The sequence below is a fragment of the Lissotriton helveticus genome, chromosome 12, assembly GCF_964261635.1.
Source record: "Lissotriton helveticus chromosome 12, aLisHel1.1, whole genome shotgun sequence".
NCBI classification, from domain to species: Eukaryota; Metazoa; Chordata; class Amphibia; order Caudata; family Salamandridae; genus Lissotriton; species Lissotriton helveticus.
Window position 1 is genome coordinate 32,310,964 of NC_136073.1, and position 21,344 is coordinate 32,332,307.

The following is a 21,344-nucleotide window of genomic DNA, read 5'->3' on the forward strand; positions in this document are numbered from 1 at the left end:
GGTGGAAGAGTGCAGTGCGAACTGCGGTTCGCGCAGGTCTTCATGCCGCTCGGGTAGAAATTCTACACGAGCGGCAGCTCATGATTGCGAACTTACCATTTGCGAGCGCCAGTGGGGAAAAAACGATGCTGCACTCCGCGAGCTCCGTGGAGTGCAGAAAACTCTGCAAAACTCTCATTAAAGGTTCAGCAGAATACCACGCCCTTCCAATATTCAACATATGCCACTAGGCAACACTTCTTTCTACACAATAGCACTAAACCACAACCTGCCTACATTATACTTAACAACCAAAACATGGCTCCCCTTGCATACCTACATTTTCACGAGTACACAACCAGGGCGGCACCTACAGGTACTGGTACTCAGAGGTTGGTACTGACACGTGCAGCTTTGAAGGTGCATGTGACAGTCACACACAGTCTCAAACACAGAGGCAGAGATGTGTACTGGCAGTGTAATTCTGACATAACAAGCTTTGTGGCAGTGTGAAAGCAGCTTACCCGCCATTGTCGCGTCCCACCACTTTCAGGCTGGCTGGGTTGCGGATTAGCTTGTCCAGAGCATTGACAATCTGGGCAAAGCGCGGCCGGGCGTTGCGGTCCTTCTGCCAGCAGTCCAGCATGAGCTGGTGCAGCGAGGTGGGGCAGTCGGTGGGCGGAGGCAGTCGGTAGTCCTGTTCGATGGCATTTATCACCTGCACCAGGGGAAAAGACCAAAACAGACTTATCAACAAACAAGACCTGGTGGATGGACACTATGATCAAGAGTATGAAGACAACACAGTGGACACCTACGTCTTGGTTCGACATATCCCAGTAAGGCCTCTCGCCGAACGACATCACCTCCCACATGACGATGCCGTAGCTCCAGACATCACTAGCCGATGTGAACTTCCGGAATGCAATGGCTTCGGGCGCCGTCCACCGGATGGGAATTTTTCCACCCTGCACAAAGAAACAAAATGACAATTTGAAGGCACTGATGGTTAGATTTTTCAATGGCTGCACAATCTATCAAACCTGTCCATGGGCCACTGGCTCCTCACATTCTCCATGCCCCAGGCTACTCAGTGTCCATGTTCCAAGCTCCTCACAAAGCCTGCCTCGGTGTCCTAAATTCCTGCCAATTTATTTTATTTATTTATTCAAAGTTTTATATAGCGCGAGCAGGATCCTTACAGATATCAGAGCGCTTCACACAGACAGGGAAGGGGCAGTAGGAGTCAACAGAGATAATGGGATCAGTATAATAGTCAATAACATGGTAATAACATGGATAATAAAAACATACATAAAACCAATCCATATACAATCAGGTAAGGAAGTAATATAGGACAGCACAAATCATTGATCCCACTACAGAGGTGTACAGGTGGATCAGTAAACCAACATGTATCATATCTTGGTCGGTAGTAAGAGCGTAGCGTAGTAGTGCCCCCAACAAGTAGAGTATAGTGCCAGGGGATAGGGTGAGCAGTGATACAAAGCCATGCAGAGTCTCTGAACCAACATCTATAACGATCAGGAGATCTTGGCCAGAAGGATGGTTTTCACCTCTTTCTTGAAGAGTGCAGTGGAGGAGATCATCCTGGTTTCAGGAGGGAGCGCATTCCAGATCCTGGGTGCCATTCCTGAGAAGGAGCGCTTGTAAGTTTTCACTTTCCGGAATCTACGAGGTTTCAGGAGTAGATTTTTTGTGCTCCTATTGGATCTCGAACCTCCTGATATAGACAGCTTTTGAGCGAGGTAGTTGGGTGCCTTGTGGTGCACGGCCGCGTGTGTCATAACTGCAATTTTTAGCTGTATTCTGGCTTCAAAAGGCAGCCATTTTAGAGACTTTAAGTCTGGGGATATGTGCGAATGCTTTCTAGAGCCAGTAATGAGTCTCGCGGCAGCGTTCAGGGAGGCTCTTAAGGGTGCTGTTGTGGATAGCGGGAGACCGCTGAGGGTCGCAATTCCGTAGTCTATTCGAGGGATGACTAAAGCTTGTACAGCAGTTTGGAAGTCTTTGGCCGGGAGGAAGGGTTTAATTTTCCTCAGCGTGTTAATTTGGAAATTAGCTGCTTTTGTGGCTTTGCTGACGTGCTGCTGCATGTTGAGCTTGGCGTCGAGTGTGATGCCTAGGGATTTCGCCGAGTCCACGATGGTAGGTTGGACATTGAGTGCTGTTAGGTTGTTGAGCCAGGTTTGGGTGGTGGAGATTTTCGCCGGGGGTGAGATGAGTAGGAACTCAGTTTTCAGAGCATTTAGTTTGAGGTGATTATCGGCCAGCCAAGATTGGATGTTAATAAGCGTGGAATTCAGATGTTTGATATCTTCCGGGGATTGTAACTTTCGATAGAGTTGTGTGTCATCGGCGTACATATGGAATTGAACATTGGATGCTTGAAGCAAGGTGGCGAGCGGTTCCATAACGAGGTTGAACAGTGTAGGGGAGAGGGTGGATCCTTGTGGAACACCTAGATCTGCAGGTACAGGTGTAGATAGCACATTGTCGATCTTGAACCTCTGAGACCGGTTGTGAAGGAAGGACGAAAACCACTTGAGAACAGTTCCCGATAGCCCCATTCTAGTACTTAGCAGCTCCAGCAAGTTCTCATGTTTGACCGTGTCAAATGCAGACGAGAGGTCAAGAAGGATGAGGAGGCAGGACTCATTGCGATCCAGAATTTGGAGGGCGTCATCAATTATGTGTGTCATAGCTGTTTCAGTGCTATGTTTCGCTCTGAAGCCTGATTGATGAGGGTTGAGGAGGTCAAATTGATCAATGTGTTTTGTTAGTTGGAGTTGGACACATTTCTCCAGCAGTTTGGCCAGGGTGGGGATATTGGTGATGGGCCGATAGTTGTTTAGGTCAGACGGATCAGCTGTAGGTTTCTTGAGTATAGGCGTGACTTGCCCCACCTTAAGGGAGTCTGGAATGTGGCCTTGTTGCAAAGAGCTGTTGATGATCTTGGTCCAGAGAGGGAGGAGCAAGGGGATAAAGTCTTTTACAGCATTAGCAGGTAGAGGGTCTGTGAGGTGATTAGAGGGCTTCAAGGTGCAGAGCAGTTTGTGTATTGCTTCTTCCGAATAGGTATCGAAGTACTGCCAGGATGCCTTGTTTTTAGGTTGAGTGTCTGCCATTCTGGTGTGGTTGGGGTATCGACTTACATCCATGATGCCCAAGGCACTCACACAGTCTAGGTGCAAAGGTTTCTCCATGTCTGCCAAGTACCCCAAGCTTCTAAGGCTGTTTGTTCACAGGACCTAAGCCACTCACTTCATTTGTTTATGTCCCCAAGCTCTTTACATGCACCACAGACTCCTGAAGTTGTCAGTCCCAGCACCCCAAGCTATTGGCACCCCGGGTCTGTGTGCCCCAAGAACACCCACAGTGTATATTTGTGGATGTACATGACCCTGTAAACCATACACTCCTCCAACATTTGTTCCACATTATACAAAGCTCATCACTCTTGGGTCAGGTGTACTAAGTACATCACATCAAGCTTCTCACAAAGTCAATTCCCCCAAAGATACTTGCAGATGGCTACAAGTTTCACAGGCATTTCATTTACACCCTAGTAAATCATTTATTCTTAGGGGGTGAGGCTAATAGAGCCTATTGACAGGCATTTCATAAACCTTCCTTCCAAAGAGTGCCACTCCACTGTACCCCCACTCTGGATGTATGACGTTACAACGCATACTTTTACAACGCCTAGCTTTACATCGCAAGTTTTACAACGCATACCATTACAACGCATAATGCTTTTGGGCGCTGGATAGTGAATAGTTTAATTTACTATTCCAACTCCAGTCCCCGTGGATAGTAGGGAAGGTGTTGGATAGTACATTAAACCTATTCCCTATCCTAGAGTGCCCCCCAGCGCTATGCGTTGTAATGGTTTGCGTTGTAAAAGTTGCGTTGTAATGGTAGTTCGTTGTAAAAGTTTTGTTGTAAAGGCTGTATACCCCCCACTCTATCCCATTCCTTGGGGCTCCAGCTTACCAAAGAGCTAGTGTATGTGGGATCAGAGGAGTTTTCTTCCAAGAATCGCGAAAGGCCGAAGTCGGACACCTTGCACACCAGGTTGCTGTTGACCAGGATGTTTCGGGCAGCCAGGTCACGGTGGACGTAGCTCATGTCTGAGAGGTACTTCATGCCCGATGCAATGCCCCGAAGCATGCCCACCAGCTGGATGGGAGTGAACTGACCATCGTTCAACTGAATAAGAGAGAAACAGAACAAAGGGCGTGATAAGAAATGAGCGCTACAATCATGGGCTAGACACGGAGCACCATATACACAAAGGAGTATTCCTGTAGTACTCTTTTACATACTCTTACATGCCTTTGTAATTTGCCCCAAAGCATATAAAATGTCAATTCAGTGGGGCTATTCATGGCCTATTCATTTACAATTAGTACAAATAGAAAGGATGGTTCTCTTTTTCCACTTTCACTCGTAGGGAGTTGAAAGTTTCAATTCACAAAAGCACAATTGAGTACGTAAAAGAGAACTCTTATATTACTAATTCTCACATTTATAAATGCTTTCATGAATCGCCCTTATGTCCAGGGTGGTCCTTTATCAGCAGCTCAATGAATGGACTCGTCCGTCGTCCTTTGAACCCATGTATCAACAACAAGATTCTACCTCGATAAAATGCTCTAGCTTTCCTGTTTGAAAAGACTACGATTTTTTTAGTGGTAAAGTGAGGTGTAAGGCCCCTCCAGACATTGAGATGGGGACACTTTGTGTTTGGTAAAATACCCCTCACACACTGAAAAATACCATAGTGTCATGCTTCATCATGGGGAGCTTCCCGTCCCTCTACGGGGCGGGCGTGCTACAACAAACGTGGACGCGGGGGCAAAACTGTGCCATGTGGGAAAGAAAAGTACAACAGATCTGACGCAAGGCAACCACTCCCAAAATTCACCTGCCGCACTTTCTAGGCAGCGTGTCATCTAATGACTCGATGAATAGAATGGAGATTCAATGAGAATCTCTTACCGTACCAGATTCCCACCTAATTGTCCCAGAGTTAGAAAGCAGAATAATTTACATCTGTGGGTGCTTACCCGGAGGAACGAGTCGAGGGCCCCGTTCTCCATGTACTCCGTGATGATCATGACAGGACAGCTGTTCGTGATCACGCCCTCCAGACGGATGATGTTCGGGTGGTCAAACTGCCCCATGATGCTGGCTTCGCTTAGGAACTCCCGTCGCTGCTTCTCTGTGTAGCCCCCCTTCAGGGTCTTGATGGCGACATAGTTCTCCTTCTTGCCTGGCACCTTCAGGCGGCCCCGACATACCTCACCAAACTCACCTAGATAAAGGGGCAAAGAGAAAAACGCTGATGTTAGGTGCACATTTTGACCTGAACCATTCCAAAATGGCTGCCCCTATAATCCCAGTCTGCAAGGTGTGCAATACACACCACATGATATAGCATTCAATGTCGCTTTCAAAACATCCCTCACCTTGTCTGATAATCATCAATAGATACTCAATATTCAGACCATAATCAACAGCAACACTTCTAATAAAGTGGTTTATTGCTACTGCCCCCTTTAAAAAACATGAACACAGGTATTCTACATGTGCGTCCTTAATCTGGCACAGAACTATACAAGGGGGATGACTGATGGAAGGAGAGGGTGAGATAGGAAGCATGGTTGTGTGGGGAGGGAGGCACAGGGGTTAATGGGGGGGTGGGTGACTTGCAGCACACTGTATGCGTGGTGTGGGATGAGAAGGTTGGCTCTGCACAAACTAGTGGAGGAACAGGTGGCTAAAAAAGCAAGTTTGTGGCTTGACAGCAATAGGGAGCCCTCACACTGACCCTCATTGGGTTCCAAACTCCCTCCCCCCTCATCCATGCCAGGTGCTCACCTGCACCAATCACCTCTTCGATCTTCACGTACGAGACGTCGATCTCCTTGGCGAACTCACGGACTGCCTCATTTGGGTCCTCATACGTGAAGGGATCAATGTAGACCTTGGTGCCTGAGGAGTGGGCAAAGGGCAAGAGCACATTTAGCTCAAAGGCTCAAATAACTTTGGGCAACTGTGTCTGGGCCGCAAAGAAAGTCTCTTCCAAGCTCAAGGCTACAACTGTGGATAGAACGCCTTCTCATTAACTTTATGTCATATTAATCCCAGCCCAGGGTCTTCTGTTTCATGGTCTAGTGGCTGCCCAGTTCTCAAGGGTGATCATGTTTCCATACGTCCCGCCTAACTAACTGGTTCCTGGCAGACAGCACAGATTTGACGATAAAGCAGCCCAAGGGTCCCTAGATCCCCTACCACGTACAGGAATCTAGTGCTATAGGGACAAGTTAACCATACTGGCTCTTGAAGCCCAGTACACTGCTGACTGAAGCCATGAGTCCAGCCCCCTTTCCAGTACAGCACTATAGCACTTGTTGCTTCTCGGTACCCTTTCCTACTCCTCATGGGATGGGCCATATAGTCTCCCGGGCCTGGTAGTCTCAGAGCAGGGGAAAAAACACAGAAAAGTATCAGCAGTGGATAAGAGTTCTTAAAGAGAGACTGAATACCTCACAGCTGTGGCAGAAGTACGGTGAGAGTCTGCACTCGAGTTCTTAGAGAGAAATGGAGGTCCTTCGACTCCCACCAACAACAAAAAACAAAAATAGTGGAAGGACAAAAGTTTCTTACAAGAATTCCGGACCTGACCACTACATGGCAGAATAATGCACAGCGTGTGAATCCAGAAAAGAACTGAAAAAAACACAGAGGATGGCAGCGGTAAAGTCAGAGTCCAAACTGTAGTAGTCAGAGAGAGGCTAGTAACACCACAACATATGGCAGTGGTAGCAGAGAGTTGGGTCTCTAGGCCTTAGAAAGAGGCTGATAACACCATAGCTATTGGCAGTGGTAGGGTGAGAGTCCGAACTCTAGTTCTCAGAGACAAACTGATAACACAACAATTGGTGGCACCGGTGGGACGCGTTATCTCCATGTTTAGAATTCTCAAAGGGCAGAAAACCTCACACTGGCCAAGCTCATTAGAGAATCCCACCACCCCAGGGGAGTGCATCTGACCTAGAGGTAGCTGTGGCAGGACCCCACTTGAGAGGAAGGCACCCCCCACTGCACTCACCGTGTCCGATGAGGTACTGGCTGTGCTTATCGCAGGTCTCGGGTTCTTTGGCATTTCCCTGTTTCCTGTAGAGAACAATAGGAGAGAAACATTTCAGAGGAGATGTCCCCGAGAGAGGCCAGCGGTACCGGATGTCGCCCAACACATTCATCCTGAGCACTGTTTAAAAATAATCTCGCTGTCTCTCTCACACAGACACTTTTTAACAATGCTTTATGCACAAGTAAGCATTTTCAAATCAACTATTACTTCATGGGTTTTTTCCCTTTTTTCCTGTTTCTTTTTAAAGGGCGCATTTTAAAATGTATTTATTTTCTATCCTACATAGACCCATATAATGAGCACTGTGACTTTTATTGCTCATAAACCTATACAGCGAGTACACCAGTTTACATGACCCAAAAAGAGGTACGGCTGCATTGCAGCTTTGGCTTTCTAGACTTTGGAATTGTCTTGCTTTACATTCTTCATAGATGTAAAAAAGAGTGTGCCCTGACCCCTTCTCGCCATACACTTTCGTAAAGCACACACCAGTTTGTGTTCATCGTAGAGCACGCATACTACTGAACAATCCCCAAAGGTTTGCATGGAACGCACACGATTTAATAGTCCGAACATACTTACAAACACACAAGATGCTTTGCCAATATATTTACAGTTTATACTCAATTTATATTCAGCAAAGACTTGCCTTGAGGGGCACACTAAACTATGTTCTCCAGAGACAAACATGTAAAACACAATAATGTATATTCCCCATATGCTTTTGAGAGGGGTTGGCCTAACGGCTAGGGCGCTCGACCTCGGGGAACTTGGTTCGAGTCTCGGTAACGACGCCAAAAACCCCCTGTGATTCTGGGCAAATCACTTAATCTCCCCGTGCCTAAAATGAAAGTGTGTCCTCATGTAATGTAACTGGTGCTATGTAAAGCGCTCTGATAACTGATTCGGTTTGGTTCTAGTTCGCGCTATATAAAACTCTGCAAAAAAAAAAACAACTAAACACATACTTGTTTAAAGCTAAAACAGAGCAAAAGTTATTAACACTGTGCATATAGAATTCAACCCAGCCTTTGATTCTTGTCAGAAGTTAACTGATTACTTTTTAGCCATTAATTCTTGTCTGCAAGCATTAAATTTAGTGCAGATAGGGTTATTATTCCATACAGATGGGCTTGGGGGGGGGGAGGGCTTTTGTTTGCAACAGGAAACAAACCCCTCACATGTTTGACAGCAATTCAAATGGGACAGAAAGAAGGACTGCTCGGTCATGAGAATGGTTTGTTCCTCTGTTCATGCAAACTCGTCTTTACGTCAGAGTCACAAAGTCAGCAGCTACTGTGTGAGGTTTCCAGAAACCCCAAACCGTGTGAAACGTTCCTACTTTTGCCTTATACCCTTAAGTGCCTTCTAGTGAGACAGGTCCATCACAAGCAGTGACGTGTAATACTGTTCCGCAGGGCTGCTGCTTCTCAATGGAAAGTGTAAAACAAAGTAAACCAAAAACTAAAAAAGTTTTCAAACCTAACTGGGATCAGTAAGAAAATATTTTTTTTGAAAGAAGAGTGTAATGGTAATCTTGTTTTCTGCTAAGTGCAACACTGTCTTTGTTTAACACACATGATTTTAATCCATGAGCTAGAAAGGCCAGTGCGAGACATGTTGTTCGTGTGCTTCAGCCCAAGGCACATCATTATTTTTTTAGAATTCCACAAAATGGGTTGCATAGATTTAATTTAAAAGTATAACCTGAATCTCCTTAGCACAAAATGTCCCTTTTTTTGTCACACCATTTAATGAACGTTGTGGCACAATTTGATTCATTGAAGCTGTATAATTCTGGTGCTAAAGCCAGGGAATGTGAGTTCCAATCTCAGCTTCCCCGTAGGAACATTGTGTGATTTTAGGAAAATCTCTTTATGTCCCCATACTTAAAAACTACTTAAATGCCAGGGATAACTGCTAGGTATTACACAAAATATAAAACCACCACACTCCCATTTGATTTTTAACTCGAAGCAAAACAAACGCGTCCTGGGTGTTCTGTGCCCTGGCTTGCTGAGCATTCTGTGGAAATATCCTAAAAATAGATGCTGCACTATGCGGTTCTGGAAGGTCTTCATAAAATATCCTCAGGGTGGGACGAGAAGGAAGAAAGGGGCACGTCTCGAGTTCAAGATGTGCCCAAAGTTGCTTTCACTGAGGTTTGCATCCTGTTCCTTCTAAACATGGTTTCAAGCATCTCTGCAAGGGCTTTATACAGCTGAGGCTGTGGTTCAGGGAAGGCACTGTGAGTCCCAAAAATGGCACATCTGTGGCACCTGAAGCAAGGAGCGGAGTTCAATTGTGTGAGAGAAGGGTCTGTGGTAAATGCAAGAGTTGGGTGAAGATAGGTGGGATGGTAGGGGCAACACTGGGGGGCACGGTCCCACACCCTTGATCCAGGGAGTAGAAAGTATGGTTAGCAGGTGACATAACGCGTGGAACACACAAGGCGTGGTTACACGAGAAGTGGTCACACGAAGCATAGCACACAACTTATCACACAAGGCATAGCACACAATGGGTCACACAAGGCGTGGTGCACCATGGGTCACACAAGGCGTGGTGCACCACGGGTTACACAAGGCGTGGTGCACCACGGGTTACACAAGGCGTGGTGCACCATGGGTCACACAAGGCGTGGTGCACCACGGGTCACACAAGGCGTGGTGCACCACGGGTCACACAAGGCATGGTGCACCACGGGTCACACAAAGTTAGGCACACAACAGATCACACGATGTGGCATACAATAGATCACACAAGGCGTGGTGCACAACAGGTCACACAAGGTGTGGTGCACAACAGGTCACACAAGGCATGGCACAACGGGTCCCACGAGGCATGGCGGACAGGCGCGCACTCACCGGATGCAGACCACAGCGATGATGATGACAGCGATGACCAGGACGACTCCCACTGCCGCCGATCCAGCGATCAGTGCCAGCTGCTCTCCACGCACTTGTTCTGTGAGGAATAACAAACAGGGACGGTGAGAGTGAGTGGGACAGGATATCAACGCGCCCCTCATACCACCCACTCACATAACGCCACCCAACAGAGAGGCTCACGCCAAGAATGATCAAGGCCTAAATGCTTCTAAGCCTCAGGGGGCTCAATGGCAACTTCACACACCCCCTATTTTTTATTTTTGTGCAGATTTATATAGCGTGAACTCGACTCGAAGGTAAGAGAGCGCTTTACATTAGCACCAGTTGCGTTACAGACGGACACAACCTGATTCCCCAGCTTCAAAGTCCCCTGCTCTAGCCGTTTAGCCACATTCTCCCCCCTATGACTGCGATTGTCTGTGGAGTGGACAATAGGTCTCCGCAGGACACCCTTCATTTTGTACTTCTGGGTTCATTTTATCAGATCCCCGAGGAAATTTTTGGTGGCCATTTTAAAAGAGGCAAAGTTCCGTCATGCCAAAACTGCTTTACTTTTTTTTACAAAGAGCAAACAATATGCGAACTTCATGCTCTATTATGAACTTTTTAAAAGTAGCAGTAAGACTGAGAAATACAAGAGGCTAAGTAATGACGCATGATGTACACAATATTGTGTTTTTATAATTGTATAAACTCTGTTTTTAGACCTAGTTCAGATATGTGATTTAATTCATGTTTTATTGTAAAAATGTATTTTTATGATGGTTTTTAATCATCGAAATAAAGATCTACTGAACTGAACTGTGGAGTGGAGTGTTGCCACCATAACCCCACTATAGAATACGATGTACCGAGACATGGCTGAGTGCAGGCCTGCCGGGAGCTAGCAGGGCCTGTGGAGAGGAGATGAGAGTACTTTGCTCAGTCCTTTCACCGGCTAATAGGGTCTGGGGAGGGTGAGAAGGGGTCAAGTGCGCCCTCCTTGCATGGATTATAGGAGCCTGTGTTGATGAGCAGTGTGTGTTCTTAATTTACAGTCCTGCCAAGGGCTAGTAAGGTCTGTTGAGAGGGTAGCATGGCTTTATGCTCTCAGTCCTATCATGGGCTAGTAAGGTCTGTTGAGAGGGTAGCATGGCTTTATGCTCTCAGTCCTATCATGGGCTAGTAAGGTCTGTTGAGAGGGTAGCATGGCTTTATGCTCTCAGTCCTATCATGGGCTAGTAAGGTCTGTTGAAAGGGTAGCATGGCTTTATGCTCAGTCCTATCATGGGCTAGTAAGGTCTGTTGAAAGGGTAGCATTGTTTTATACTCTCATTCGTCTCATGTAAGGAACAGTGAAGTGTTTTTCACTCACAGACCTGCCAAGGGTTAGTAGGGTCGGGGGCGTGGCCACGGAGGTGACCAAGATGGCCGCTTCTGTCTGAAGCTCCGCTGTCCAGGCGGACTACGCACGACATCCTGAGGGCCTGAGGAGTCGCTGACACCGCTCCCCTCCTCCATCCTGCTGCGGAGGCGAATTGCTGCCGATCGGTCCCGGAACTGGGCTCGGGGGAGCCCGGGAGGAGACACTACGGCGGAGGAGCAGGTCGCCATCCCACCCGCGACCGCTCTCCTTGCGCCTGGTCCACGGGTGAGTCCGTTGCTGGGGGGCGCTGCGCCTACGGTCCGGGACCCGCTTTAGGTGTCGGGTGGCTGTTCCCGTTCTCCCCGGTCGTCTCCCCTGGGGGCTAGCCGGTGCCGGCTCTGGGCCGCGCGCAGCCTTGCGGCCTGGTGCGCGGGCCGGAGCCGGGGGCTTGAGTAGCGGCTGCCTGAGCGGGGAGCGGGGGGTGGGTCGGACCCCGGCGCCTGGGGTAGGGCCTTTGGGCGGGGGTGGGCGTCCTCGGATTCTGGACTGCCGAGGGACCGGGCGGCCCCGCCTGTCCCATCCTGTGGTGTCTGCTGGTGCCTGACGATCACACGGAGCGGTGTGGGCCTTGGACTTACTGCGGCCTTCCCGCCCTCTACAACCATCCTCCCCAGTGATTCTGCTGCAGCAGCGCCGACCGCGCTAACGACCAGCTGCTGCCACACTGCCCATTCCGATTTTGGTGACTGGGGCCCTGCCACGTGGTCAACTACTCCACACTTGCTGACCGGCCTCCTGCTTGACACTGTCTGTGTGACACGACCTGCCCTGGATATCCCATCTTACCCTGCCAGCACGGCCTGGATATCCCTGCCGCGCCTGCCGCCGTGAGCCTTGGCTGCCAGTCCTCTCTCTCCTTTGTCCCTCCAGGCTTTGACTCCACTCTACCACCTCTGTGCCTGACAACAGATTGACCTCCGGCGACAATGGGCAAGAGGGACCCTAACCAGCACAAACTTGGTTTTGATAAAACCCCCCTGCTCAGCACAGATGCAGCTATGGGTGCCACTTCAGAAACGACCCCACCCACCCAACTGGACAACGCTGCTACACTGGTTGCGACCATGATGACTGAGATGAGAGCAGGGTTCAAGGCGTTGGACACTAGATTCGACACGCTGGAGCAAAAACTCGCAGATATGGGCTCCAAGGTACAGGCCCATGATCGCCGCTTGGACGTAGCAGAAGCCCGCGTTTCAGACCTGGAGGACTCAGGCGCTAAAACGCTGAAACGTCTGGAGAGGGTCGAGAAGATCTTGAAGGAGGTGGCCATTAAAAATGAGGATTTAGAAGCGCGAGGACGACGCAACAACATACGCATTTTGGGTGTTGCGGAGACCACCCAGACTGGCCGGATGGACGTATTCGTTGAGAAGCTCCTTATTGACCTGTTTGGGAGGGACCTCTTTACCCAAGGGTTTGTCGTGGAGCGGGCTCACCGTTCATTGGGCCCGCGGCCACAGTCGGGCCTTCCACCGCGCCCGATCATCGCCAGGCTTATGAACTTTAGGGACCGCGACGCAGTAGGGTCTGTGGAGAGAGTGGAGTGGTCTTTGCTCACAGCCCTGCCACGGTCAAATCGGGTTGGTGGTGGTGGGGGGGTGTTCTGGTATGAGTTACGGCAATGTCTTGTATCTGGGCGCAAGTAAGGAGGTGATTCGGAAGCTGCAAGTGGTCAAAAATTCTGCGGCCAGACTTCTGTGCCAGCTACCTAAAATGGCCTCTATCATAGGTCCCCTCCGCGACCTCCACTGGCTCAGGATGGAAAACCGCCCCAAATTTAAAGCCCTCTGCTACATGCATAGGATCAAAGCGGGAGCATTACCACACTATCTCAGTGCCTTGGTACACCCGTACCTCCCTACGCGTCACCTGCAATCCTCTAATCAGTTAAAATTTCAAGTCCCCAGGATCAAACGAGCACGTATGGGCGGACGGCCCTTTGCTTACTTACCTCCCTCTCTATGGAATTCACTCCCTCTTCAACTACGCCACAAAAGTATCTACCACAAATTCCATAAAGGCCTTAAAACGTGGTTATTTAACCACTAGAGTTTTGCCCTTCTCTTTCGAGCGCGGGTCCGTAGGTGCCGGGAAACCACTGGGTAGCTGCTGCGCCGTATAAATGTAATAATAAATAAATAAAATAGGGTCTGTGGAGAGAGTGGAGTGTTCTTTGCTCACAGCCCTGCCACAGTCAAATCGGGTTGGTGGAGGTGGGGCTGTTCTGGCATGGGCTGTTAGGGTCTGTGGAGAGAGTGGAGTGTTCTTTGCTCACAGCCCTGCCACGGTCAAATGTGGTTGGTGGAGGGGGGCGAGGGTTCTGGCATGGGCTGGTAGGGTCTGTGGAGAGGCGACGAGGGTTCTTCACTCGGAGTCCTACCATCGGCTAGAAGGGTCTGTGGAGAGGGGTGGGGTATTCTTCGCTCACAGTCCTACCCCGGGCCGATAAGGTCTGTTAGGGGCGTCGAGTACTCTTGCAAGACCTTTGCTGGGCTGAAGCAGAGAGAGCCCCAGATAAATAATGGGACCCATTTCCTGGTCACGTGGTGCGTGACGTGCAGACTCTGGGCGGGAAACGAGCAGAGGAAATCCTGCCATTGAACCGCTCTGAGAGCGCCGGGCTGGACAGGGCTGATCCGGAGCCTTCGAGGGCCCTTTGTCTCAAGAGCGTGGAGGGCCCCAGCCTGGGGGGTCACTGGGTGGGCCTGGGTGGCGGTGCCTAAGAGCCCCTGCTCTGGGGGTTCACAATACCATGCACGGGGCCCCCGCTTTGGGGGTTCACAATACCATGCCTGGAGTCCCTGCTCTGGGGGTTCACAATACCATGCCTGGAGCCCCTGCTCTGGGGGTTCACAAAGAGGCCCCGGGCCCCAGCTATAGAGGGGGCCACAAGCCAGGCTCTGAGGCTTGCTCTCGGGATCCATGACGCCATCTTGCGGTCCAGTTTTGGGGGTTCATAGGACAGACTCTGGGTCTAGCACCTCCCCAAAGTGGGGTGGCGTCACCAGGATGTCAAAGGTGAAGTTCAAGATCTGCTGCATATAACCAGGACTTGGAATGCAGTGGAGAGGTCAGAGGTTAACACTGCATACGAACCCCCCCTCCCCTAACCCCGAGATCAGATTCACTTCTCCCGGCAATCACAGCCGTCTGGCCATTTCAGAAGAGAAGGTCAAGGGAAGTGGGGGGGAGGGGGAGGGGCACAGGGATTGAGAGCCTCACTCTGGTGCCCAGAGACCAGGCTGACCCCTGACCCCGCTGACTGCTTCCTCTTTTGAGAGATTAATTCCTTCTTTGTGCAGAATCTTTTCATCTTTTGAGAGATGAACGCGTTATTGATAGAGACGCCGTTTATTCCAGGGGGAGAGCTGTAATTTATTCATGGTGCCTGTTCAATCTATTGCTCCAGTCTACAACTGCCCCTCCTGCATGTGCCCCTCACGTCCCTGCCCCCCCCCGCTCCATGTCCTTGAACCTCCCTGTACATGCGCCTCTCTGTCCCCTCGCCTCCCTGTCCCCTCGCCTCCCTGTCCCCATGCCTCCCTGTCCCCCGTCTTCCTGTCCTCACGCCTCCCTGTCCCCTCACCTCCATGTCCCGTGACTCCCTGTCCCCAAGCCTCCCTGTCCCCTGTCCTCTCGCCTCCCTGTCCTCTCGCCTCCCTGTCCCTGCGCCTCCCTGTCCTCTTGCCTCCCTGTCCTCTTGCCTCCCTTTCCTCTCACCTCCCTGTCCTTTTGCCTCCCTGTCCTCTCGCCTCCCTGTCCTCTCGCCTCCCTGTCCCTTTGCCTCCCTTTCCTCTCACCTCCCTTTCCTCTCACCTCCCTTTCCCCGTGCCTCCCTGTCCCCTCGCCTCCCTGTCCCCTCGCCTCCCTGTCCCCTCGCCTCCCTGTCCCCTCGCCTCCCTGTCCCCTCGCCTCCCTGTCCCCTCGCCTCCCTGTCCCCTCGCCTCCCTGTCCACGCGCCTCCCTGTCCACGCGCCTCCCTGTCCACGCGCCTCCCTGTCCACGCGCCTCCCTGTCCACGCGCCTCCCTGTCCACGCGCCTCCCTGTCCACGCGCCTCCCTGTCCACGCGCCTCCCTGTCCACGCGCCTCCCTGTCCACGCGCCTCCCTGTCCACGAGCCTCCCTGTCCACGCGCCTCCCTGTCCACGCGCCTCCCTGTCCACGCGCCTCCCTGTCCCCTCGCCTTCCTGTCCCCTCGCCTTCCTGTCCCCTAACCTCACTGTCCCCTAACCTCACTGTCCCCTAACCTCACTGTCCCCTAACCTCACTGTCCCTCTGCCTTCCTGTCCTTGCGCCTCCCCCTTCCTGACTCTCCACCGGACCCCTGCCCCTTCACTCACCACCCCCTTTCACTCACCACCTCTCCACCTGTGAGCCCCGCCCCTTCACTCACCACCAATCCCTGTGAGCCCCACCCCTTCACTCACCACCAATCCCCTGTGAGCCCCGCCTCTTCACTCACCACCAATCCCCTGTGAGCCCCACCCCTTCACTCACCACCAATCCCCTGCGAGCCCCGCCCCTTTACTCACCACCAATCCCCTGTGAGCCCCGCCCCTTCACTCACCATTGGCCTGGGTCTGGAAGTCCATGATGGTGCTGAAATCCCCGTACCCGGCTTCGGTCCGCGCCCGCACCTGCACCACGTACATGGTGTCCTTCTTCAGGTTCTCCAGCTGCACCCGGTTACTGGGGGTCTTCAGAAACATTGTGGTACCACCGACAGCACCCTGCAGGGGGAGAAGGGGAGGCTGCTGTGAGCACTTGTGAGCAGCTCTGGCACTGGGCACAGGGCAAGCCTAGAAGCCTGAAACACATTGGGTTGGTAGGGTGCAGAGAATGAGGGGACAGCATGCAAGATGTGAGCCGGAAGCATGCAGGGAGGGAGTCTGGAAACATGCACAAAAAGTAAGTCTGAACATTAAAAACCATGACTCTGAAAAGAGAAAAAAATACTACGATTCCGGACCCAACCACTAGACCGCGGAATAATGCACAGCACAGTGAATCCAGAAATATCCACGCTGCAAAACCATGACTCTGGCATGCTGCAGGGCACGGGGCAAGCAGCTTGTGAGGTGGTGCTACTGCACGCTGCGGGTCAGCACTGCATGGCACTAGCAACTTACACAATGTGGCTCTAGTAGTTTACAATGCATAGATAGTCTGCCATCATGGATATGGCACTATGCAGGACCAGGCCTGGCAGCCAGCATACAGTGCATCTAACACGAAACAAGGCATAGGTCTGGTATCCTGCACAGCACATATGTGGCAGCCCACAAAACCTAGGATTGGTATCCAGCAAGGCATCAACCTCTCATTACCAACAAACAATTACTCTACGGGCAAGAACCAGAAATAAGAATGTCACATTACAGTTTTGCTCGTAAACCATTGATATGGCCACCTGATCAGGAGATATTTCAAGATTATGATATATCAAAATCAGGACCGGGCAAACAACATATTTTTAAAGAAAATATGTAAAGGTATTTGCTTTTGTACAAAAACGAGGACTTTAAAAAATATTTTAGGGTACATTTAAAAAGAATAATCTCTTATTATGTGTGTATAAATCTAACACATCTTTTTTAAGTTATTTCATTAAAACTGATCCTATTGAGAGCAAACATACTAGAGTTTTGATCATTCAGTCATAAGTCCTCATCACGATCCTGAATACGTCTACTTATTTGTAGACAATGCCATTACATTAATTCCAGCAGCAGTATTGTGCTGTTGCTACAACATCCGATCATATTATATTCTTATGAGCAGTACTCCAAAAATCATGTTGGCAATTACTAGCTGTTTCGGCACGCTTGCGAACAGTAGAACGGAGCCTTCATCAGGACAAACATGTTCTACCAAAAAGTATAGAAGAATCAGTATTAATTAAAAATCATTAGGTCCTTTGGTGATGCACTATAGTTCTAAGCCAACCTTTACGCCTTGAAGTGGAGCCAGTGTGTGATAATACAGCATTTTATTTCCGTTTGGTGTTCCCAGTTGAAAAAAATATAATTACCGAGATTTTTGTTTTGTTTACACGTCTGTGAGTTTCGCTTTTTATGCTTGAGGAGGAATTTGACTTTCTTTTTTTCTTAAATATCTCTGCTGGTATCATGTGTGTGAAGAGAAAACAAAAGCAACACTAGTGTGTGATTCTAGGGAAACAATCTGGCAGCCTACAACTTATGGTTCTGGAACCCGCAAGGCGGCATTGGAGAAGCCAACAGTTTTTAATAGGGCAGTCAGAAAGGTATAGCTCAACCAGCTTGTGAGGTGCAGCTATTCATGTGAGGCTGGGTAAGACAGACAGCTTACCTGCCTCATTTGACCTCAGCAACTCAGGCTTGGGGTCACAGTTCGAGATGGGGGTGTGACATTAAAGGAGAATAGTGTTCAAATCAATCTAATCCTATAACCTCTGAATGTATTCAATTTACCAACCTCAGAAGCATGAAAGGCTGAGTAAGCCTCGTTGGATTAGAGTTTGCAACCTACAGCTCTCAGCATGCTTCATCAGCAAACATTCAGCTCGCTGAGCTATAATGTTAGCTGCTAGGATGATAAAAAGGAAATAAAGTAGTGATGTGTTTGTCTTTTACCTATTATAAGTTTTCTGTTGGGCATAAGCTCACCATCCTGTGTTTGAAGAAGGAAAGTACAACTTGATTTTCCAAATCAGATTTGGCTGGAGGCAAAGGGCGAGAACTGGATCTCCGATGTACGCCATCTTGGACAGCACCATTTATTTGGAACTGAAATGGTCAAGCAAGTGGTTCTACTCTTTTTAAAGGTCCAAAACGTTATGCCACCTCACTGCATCAGGAAATGGGTGGGCAGTGCCATCAAAACTAATTACAGCCCTCCACTCTTTGGATGCAGAAGTAAAACCAAGCGCCTTAGCGCCTCAAAGCCCCTGCTGTACGACTGTTCCTGCCCCAGCCTCACCACACTTTCACAGGCACTGCCTGTCCCACCTGTGACCTATTTTCGACAGCACTCTACTTTTTTTTGCTTTGTGTGATATTTAGCAACCTTACCCTGTCTGTTTCCAATGTTTCCTTCCTTCAGTTTGGCCAAAAAACACACCCTGGGAAGAGACATACCCTCCAAGAGAGACGCACTAAAAAAACATACCTCTCCTAAAATAAAATAGAAATAATAATGGAAAGAACAAAGGCTGTGTTGACAAAAGCAGGATCTTGCTGGAGCAGGAAGTGATGTCGGCGAGGTTTGGTCACCGATGCCAGCTTTTATGAAGGAAACTTCTATGCAGCCAGGGAGGCTGGGGGAGCAGGAGGGAGGGGGTTTCCAGGCATGGCACAAAAGAGGCCTTTCATGGTATGGCGAACGGACAGCTCGAGGAGCCAAGCAGGGCCTGGATGGGCATGGCTGGGCCAGGCAGCAGCACAGACCTGCCCTTATATTTCTAAAGGCTCATGCCATTCGCTCCGCCGCGCCAGGCCTGGCCACTTCTCCATATTCTGAGACTGCTGGGCCCCCTCTTGCAGCCCCCAGTGAGATTCACAGATACTGCATTAGGCTGTGGGGTGGCTTTTCCTTGGAGACCTACACACACACACACACACACACACTCCATTACACTGGATGCTGGGAATGGTTTTAGTGACAGAGAAGCCCCCTGCCTCTGAGGTGTGCACACACTGATTACTCTCAGGTGCTGGGGAGGGTTTGTTTAGTTAGGGGAGAGGAGTTGGCCTAACGGCTAGGGCGCTCGACCTCGAACCTGGGGATCTGGGTTCGAGTCTCGGTAACGACGCCAAAAACTCCTGTGATTCTGGGCAAACCACTTAATCTCCCCGTGCCTAAAATGAAAGTGTGTCCTCATGTAACGTAACTGGTGCTATGTAAAGCGCTCTGATACCTGATTAGGTTCGGGTCTAGTTCGCGCTATATAAAACTCAACAAAAAAAAAAAAAAACAGAGAAGCCCCCTGCCTCTGAGGGGTGCACACACTGCATTACTCTCAGGTGCTGGGGAGGGTTTGTTAGTGACAGAGAAGCCCCCTGCCTCCGAGGGGTGCACACTGGCATTATCTCAGGAGTTTGTTCGTGACGGAGAAGCTCCCCCCATCTGAAGTGTGCATAAACACTGCCGCGTGTACATACCTTTTCGTAATATTTGACCTCGTAGTCCAGCACGTTGCCGCTCGGTGGCTGGATGACCGGCCACGTAAGAGCGATGCTGCTGTCCGTCGCCGTGGTCTTCTGGATCCCAGACACCGGCTGGGGCACTGCAAGGTGGGGGAGAGAGTTAAGAGATGTGAGGAGGGCAGTACCATACATACTGTGATCAGTCGGTCCCATCGTACTGATGTGCTGGCTAAAGGTTATGAAAACCCTCCTAAGAAAGTGTGCATCAGGATGGATAATAGCTAGGGGGTCTTCCTTAACCCCTTGGCCGTGGCGGTAATTCCGCCGCGGCGCTGGGGGGGGAGGGGGGGGCCGCGAGGCGCCGCCATGCTGGTGACGGAACCACTCCGTCACCAGCCACGGGCGCGCTGTGCTTGTGCCGGAGTGGTTCCGTCACGGCCCCGCCCGCATAATAGAATGCGCCGCGCAGGCGCCAAATTGATGCCACTCAGGCGCGGAGGCCGGGCCGTGACGGAACCACTCCGTCATTAGCACAGCCCACCCGTGGCTGGTGGCGGAGTGGTTCCATCACCAGCGCTCAAGGGGTTAAAAGATCTCCACCAAAAAGCCCTCTCGTGGGGCCTGTGGGGTATTGCAGCGCCAACCCCACGAGGAGCTAAGCCTGATGATAAAGCATGACACCCTCACAAGTGTGTGAGGGCACTACTTTCTAATAAGGAAGATCCAGCCCCCGTGCTATTATCCTTCCTGATGCACACTTTCTTAGGAACAGTTACGCTTGAGTGTTTTAATATTTGGTCATGGGAGCAAGGGTACTGGGCCTTTTATTACCTCCCTGTCCCCCTCTCTTGCGATTTATATTGGCTAACGGTTGGACAATCTTCAGGGTCTTGGGATTTGGACGTGGTAGTGAGTCGTGAGAACTGGGCACAGTGAGGGTTTGGGGGCATGGGGTTGGTACTTGGTGCAGTGTCCTGTGAGTCAAGCACGGTGAATGTTCCTAGAAGTAAGTTACAGGGAACTGTCCATGAGGGCAGGAAAGGTGCATGGTCCTAGATGTCTGGCTAGGAGCAGAATGCAGGAAGGTAGGCACGGGTCTGGAGGTCAGGCATGGTCCTGGAGGTTAGGCATGGTGCAGGATGCGGGAGGATAGGCATGGGCCTAGGGGTCTGGCATAGTGCATGGTCCTGGAGGTCAGGCATGTTGCTAAATGTTGGGGGATAGGCATGGGCCTTGAGGTCAGGTATGCTGCATGGTCAGGCATGGTGAATGGTCCTGAAAGTAGGACACAGTGAATGTTCCCAGATGTCAGGCATGGTGCATGGTCCTGAAGGTCAGGCATGGTACAGGTGGTTGAAAGATAGGCATTGGCCTGGTGCTGCCGCATGGTGCGTGGTCAGGCATGTTGCAGACTACTGGAAGGTGACATGGACCTGGAGGTCAGGCATGGCGCATGGTCTTGGAGATCAGGCATGGTGCAGGATGCTGGAGGTCTAGCACCAAACAGGATGTCATAGGTCTGGCATGGTGTATGGTCAGGCATGTGCCTGTAGGTCAGTCATGATGCATGGTTAGGCATAGTGAATGGTCCTGAAGGTCAGGCATGGTGCACGGTACTGAAGGTCAGGCATGGTACTGATGGTTGAAAGATAGGCATTGGCCTGGTGCTGCTGCATGGTGCATGGTTAGGCATGGTGCAGATTGCTGGAATGTGGCATGGACCTGGAGGTCAGGCATGGCGCATGGTCTTGGAGGT

The 21,344-nt window shown here is 50.4% G+C and overlaps 1 protein-coding gene across 3 annotated transcripts in view; it reads right to left on the minus strand.

The window, feature by feature from the left end:
- Positions 1–21,344, minus strand: part of EPHB4 (EPH receptor B4) — a 108,430-nt gene that overhangs the window by 12,709 nt on the left and 74,377 nt on the right. For all 3 annotated transcript variants that reach the window (XM_078669996.1, XM_078669994.1, XM_078669995.1), the window contains 9 exons: positions 19,604–19,728; positions 16,030–16,192; positions 10,030–10,129; positions 7,121–7,185; positions 5,887–6,000; positions 5,073–5,320; positions 3,997–4,212; positions 798–947; positions 504–697 (listed from right to left, as the gene is read on the minus strand). In XM_078669996.1, the coding sequence (XP_078526122.1) occupies positions 504–697; positions 798–947; positions 3,997–4,212; positions 5,073–5,320; positions 5,887–6,000; positions 7,121–7,185; positions 10,030–10,129; positions 16,030–16,192; positions 19,604–19,728 (1,375 nt within the window). The remainder of the gene's footprint in view (positions 1–503; positions 698–797; positions 948–3,996; positions 4,213–5,072; positions 5,321–5,886; positions 6,001–7,120; positions 7,186–10,029; positions 10,130–16,029; positions 16,193–19,603; positions 19,729–21,344) is intronic.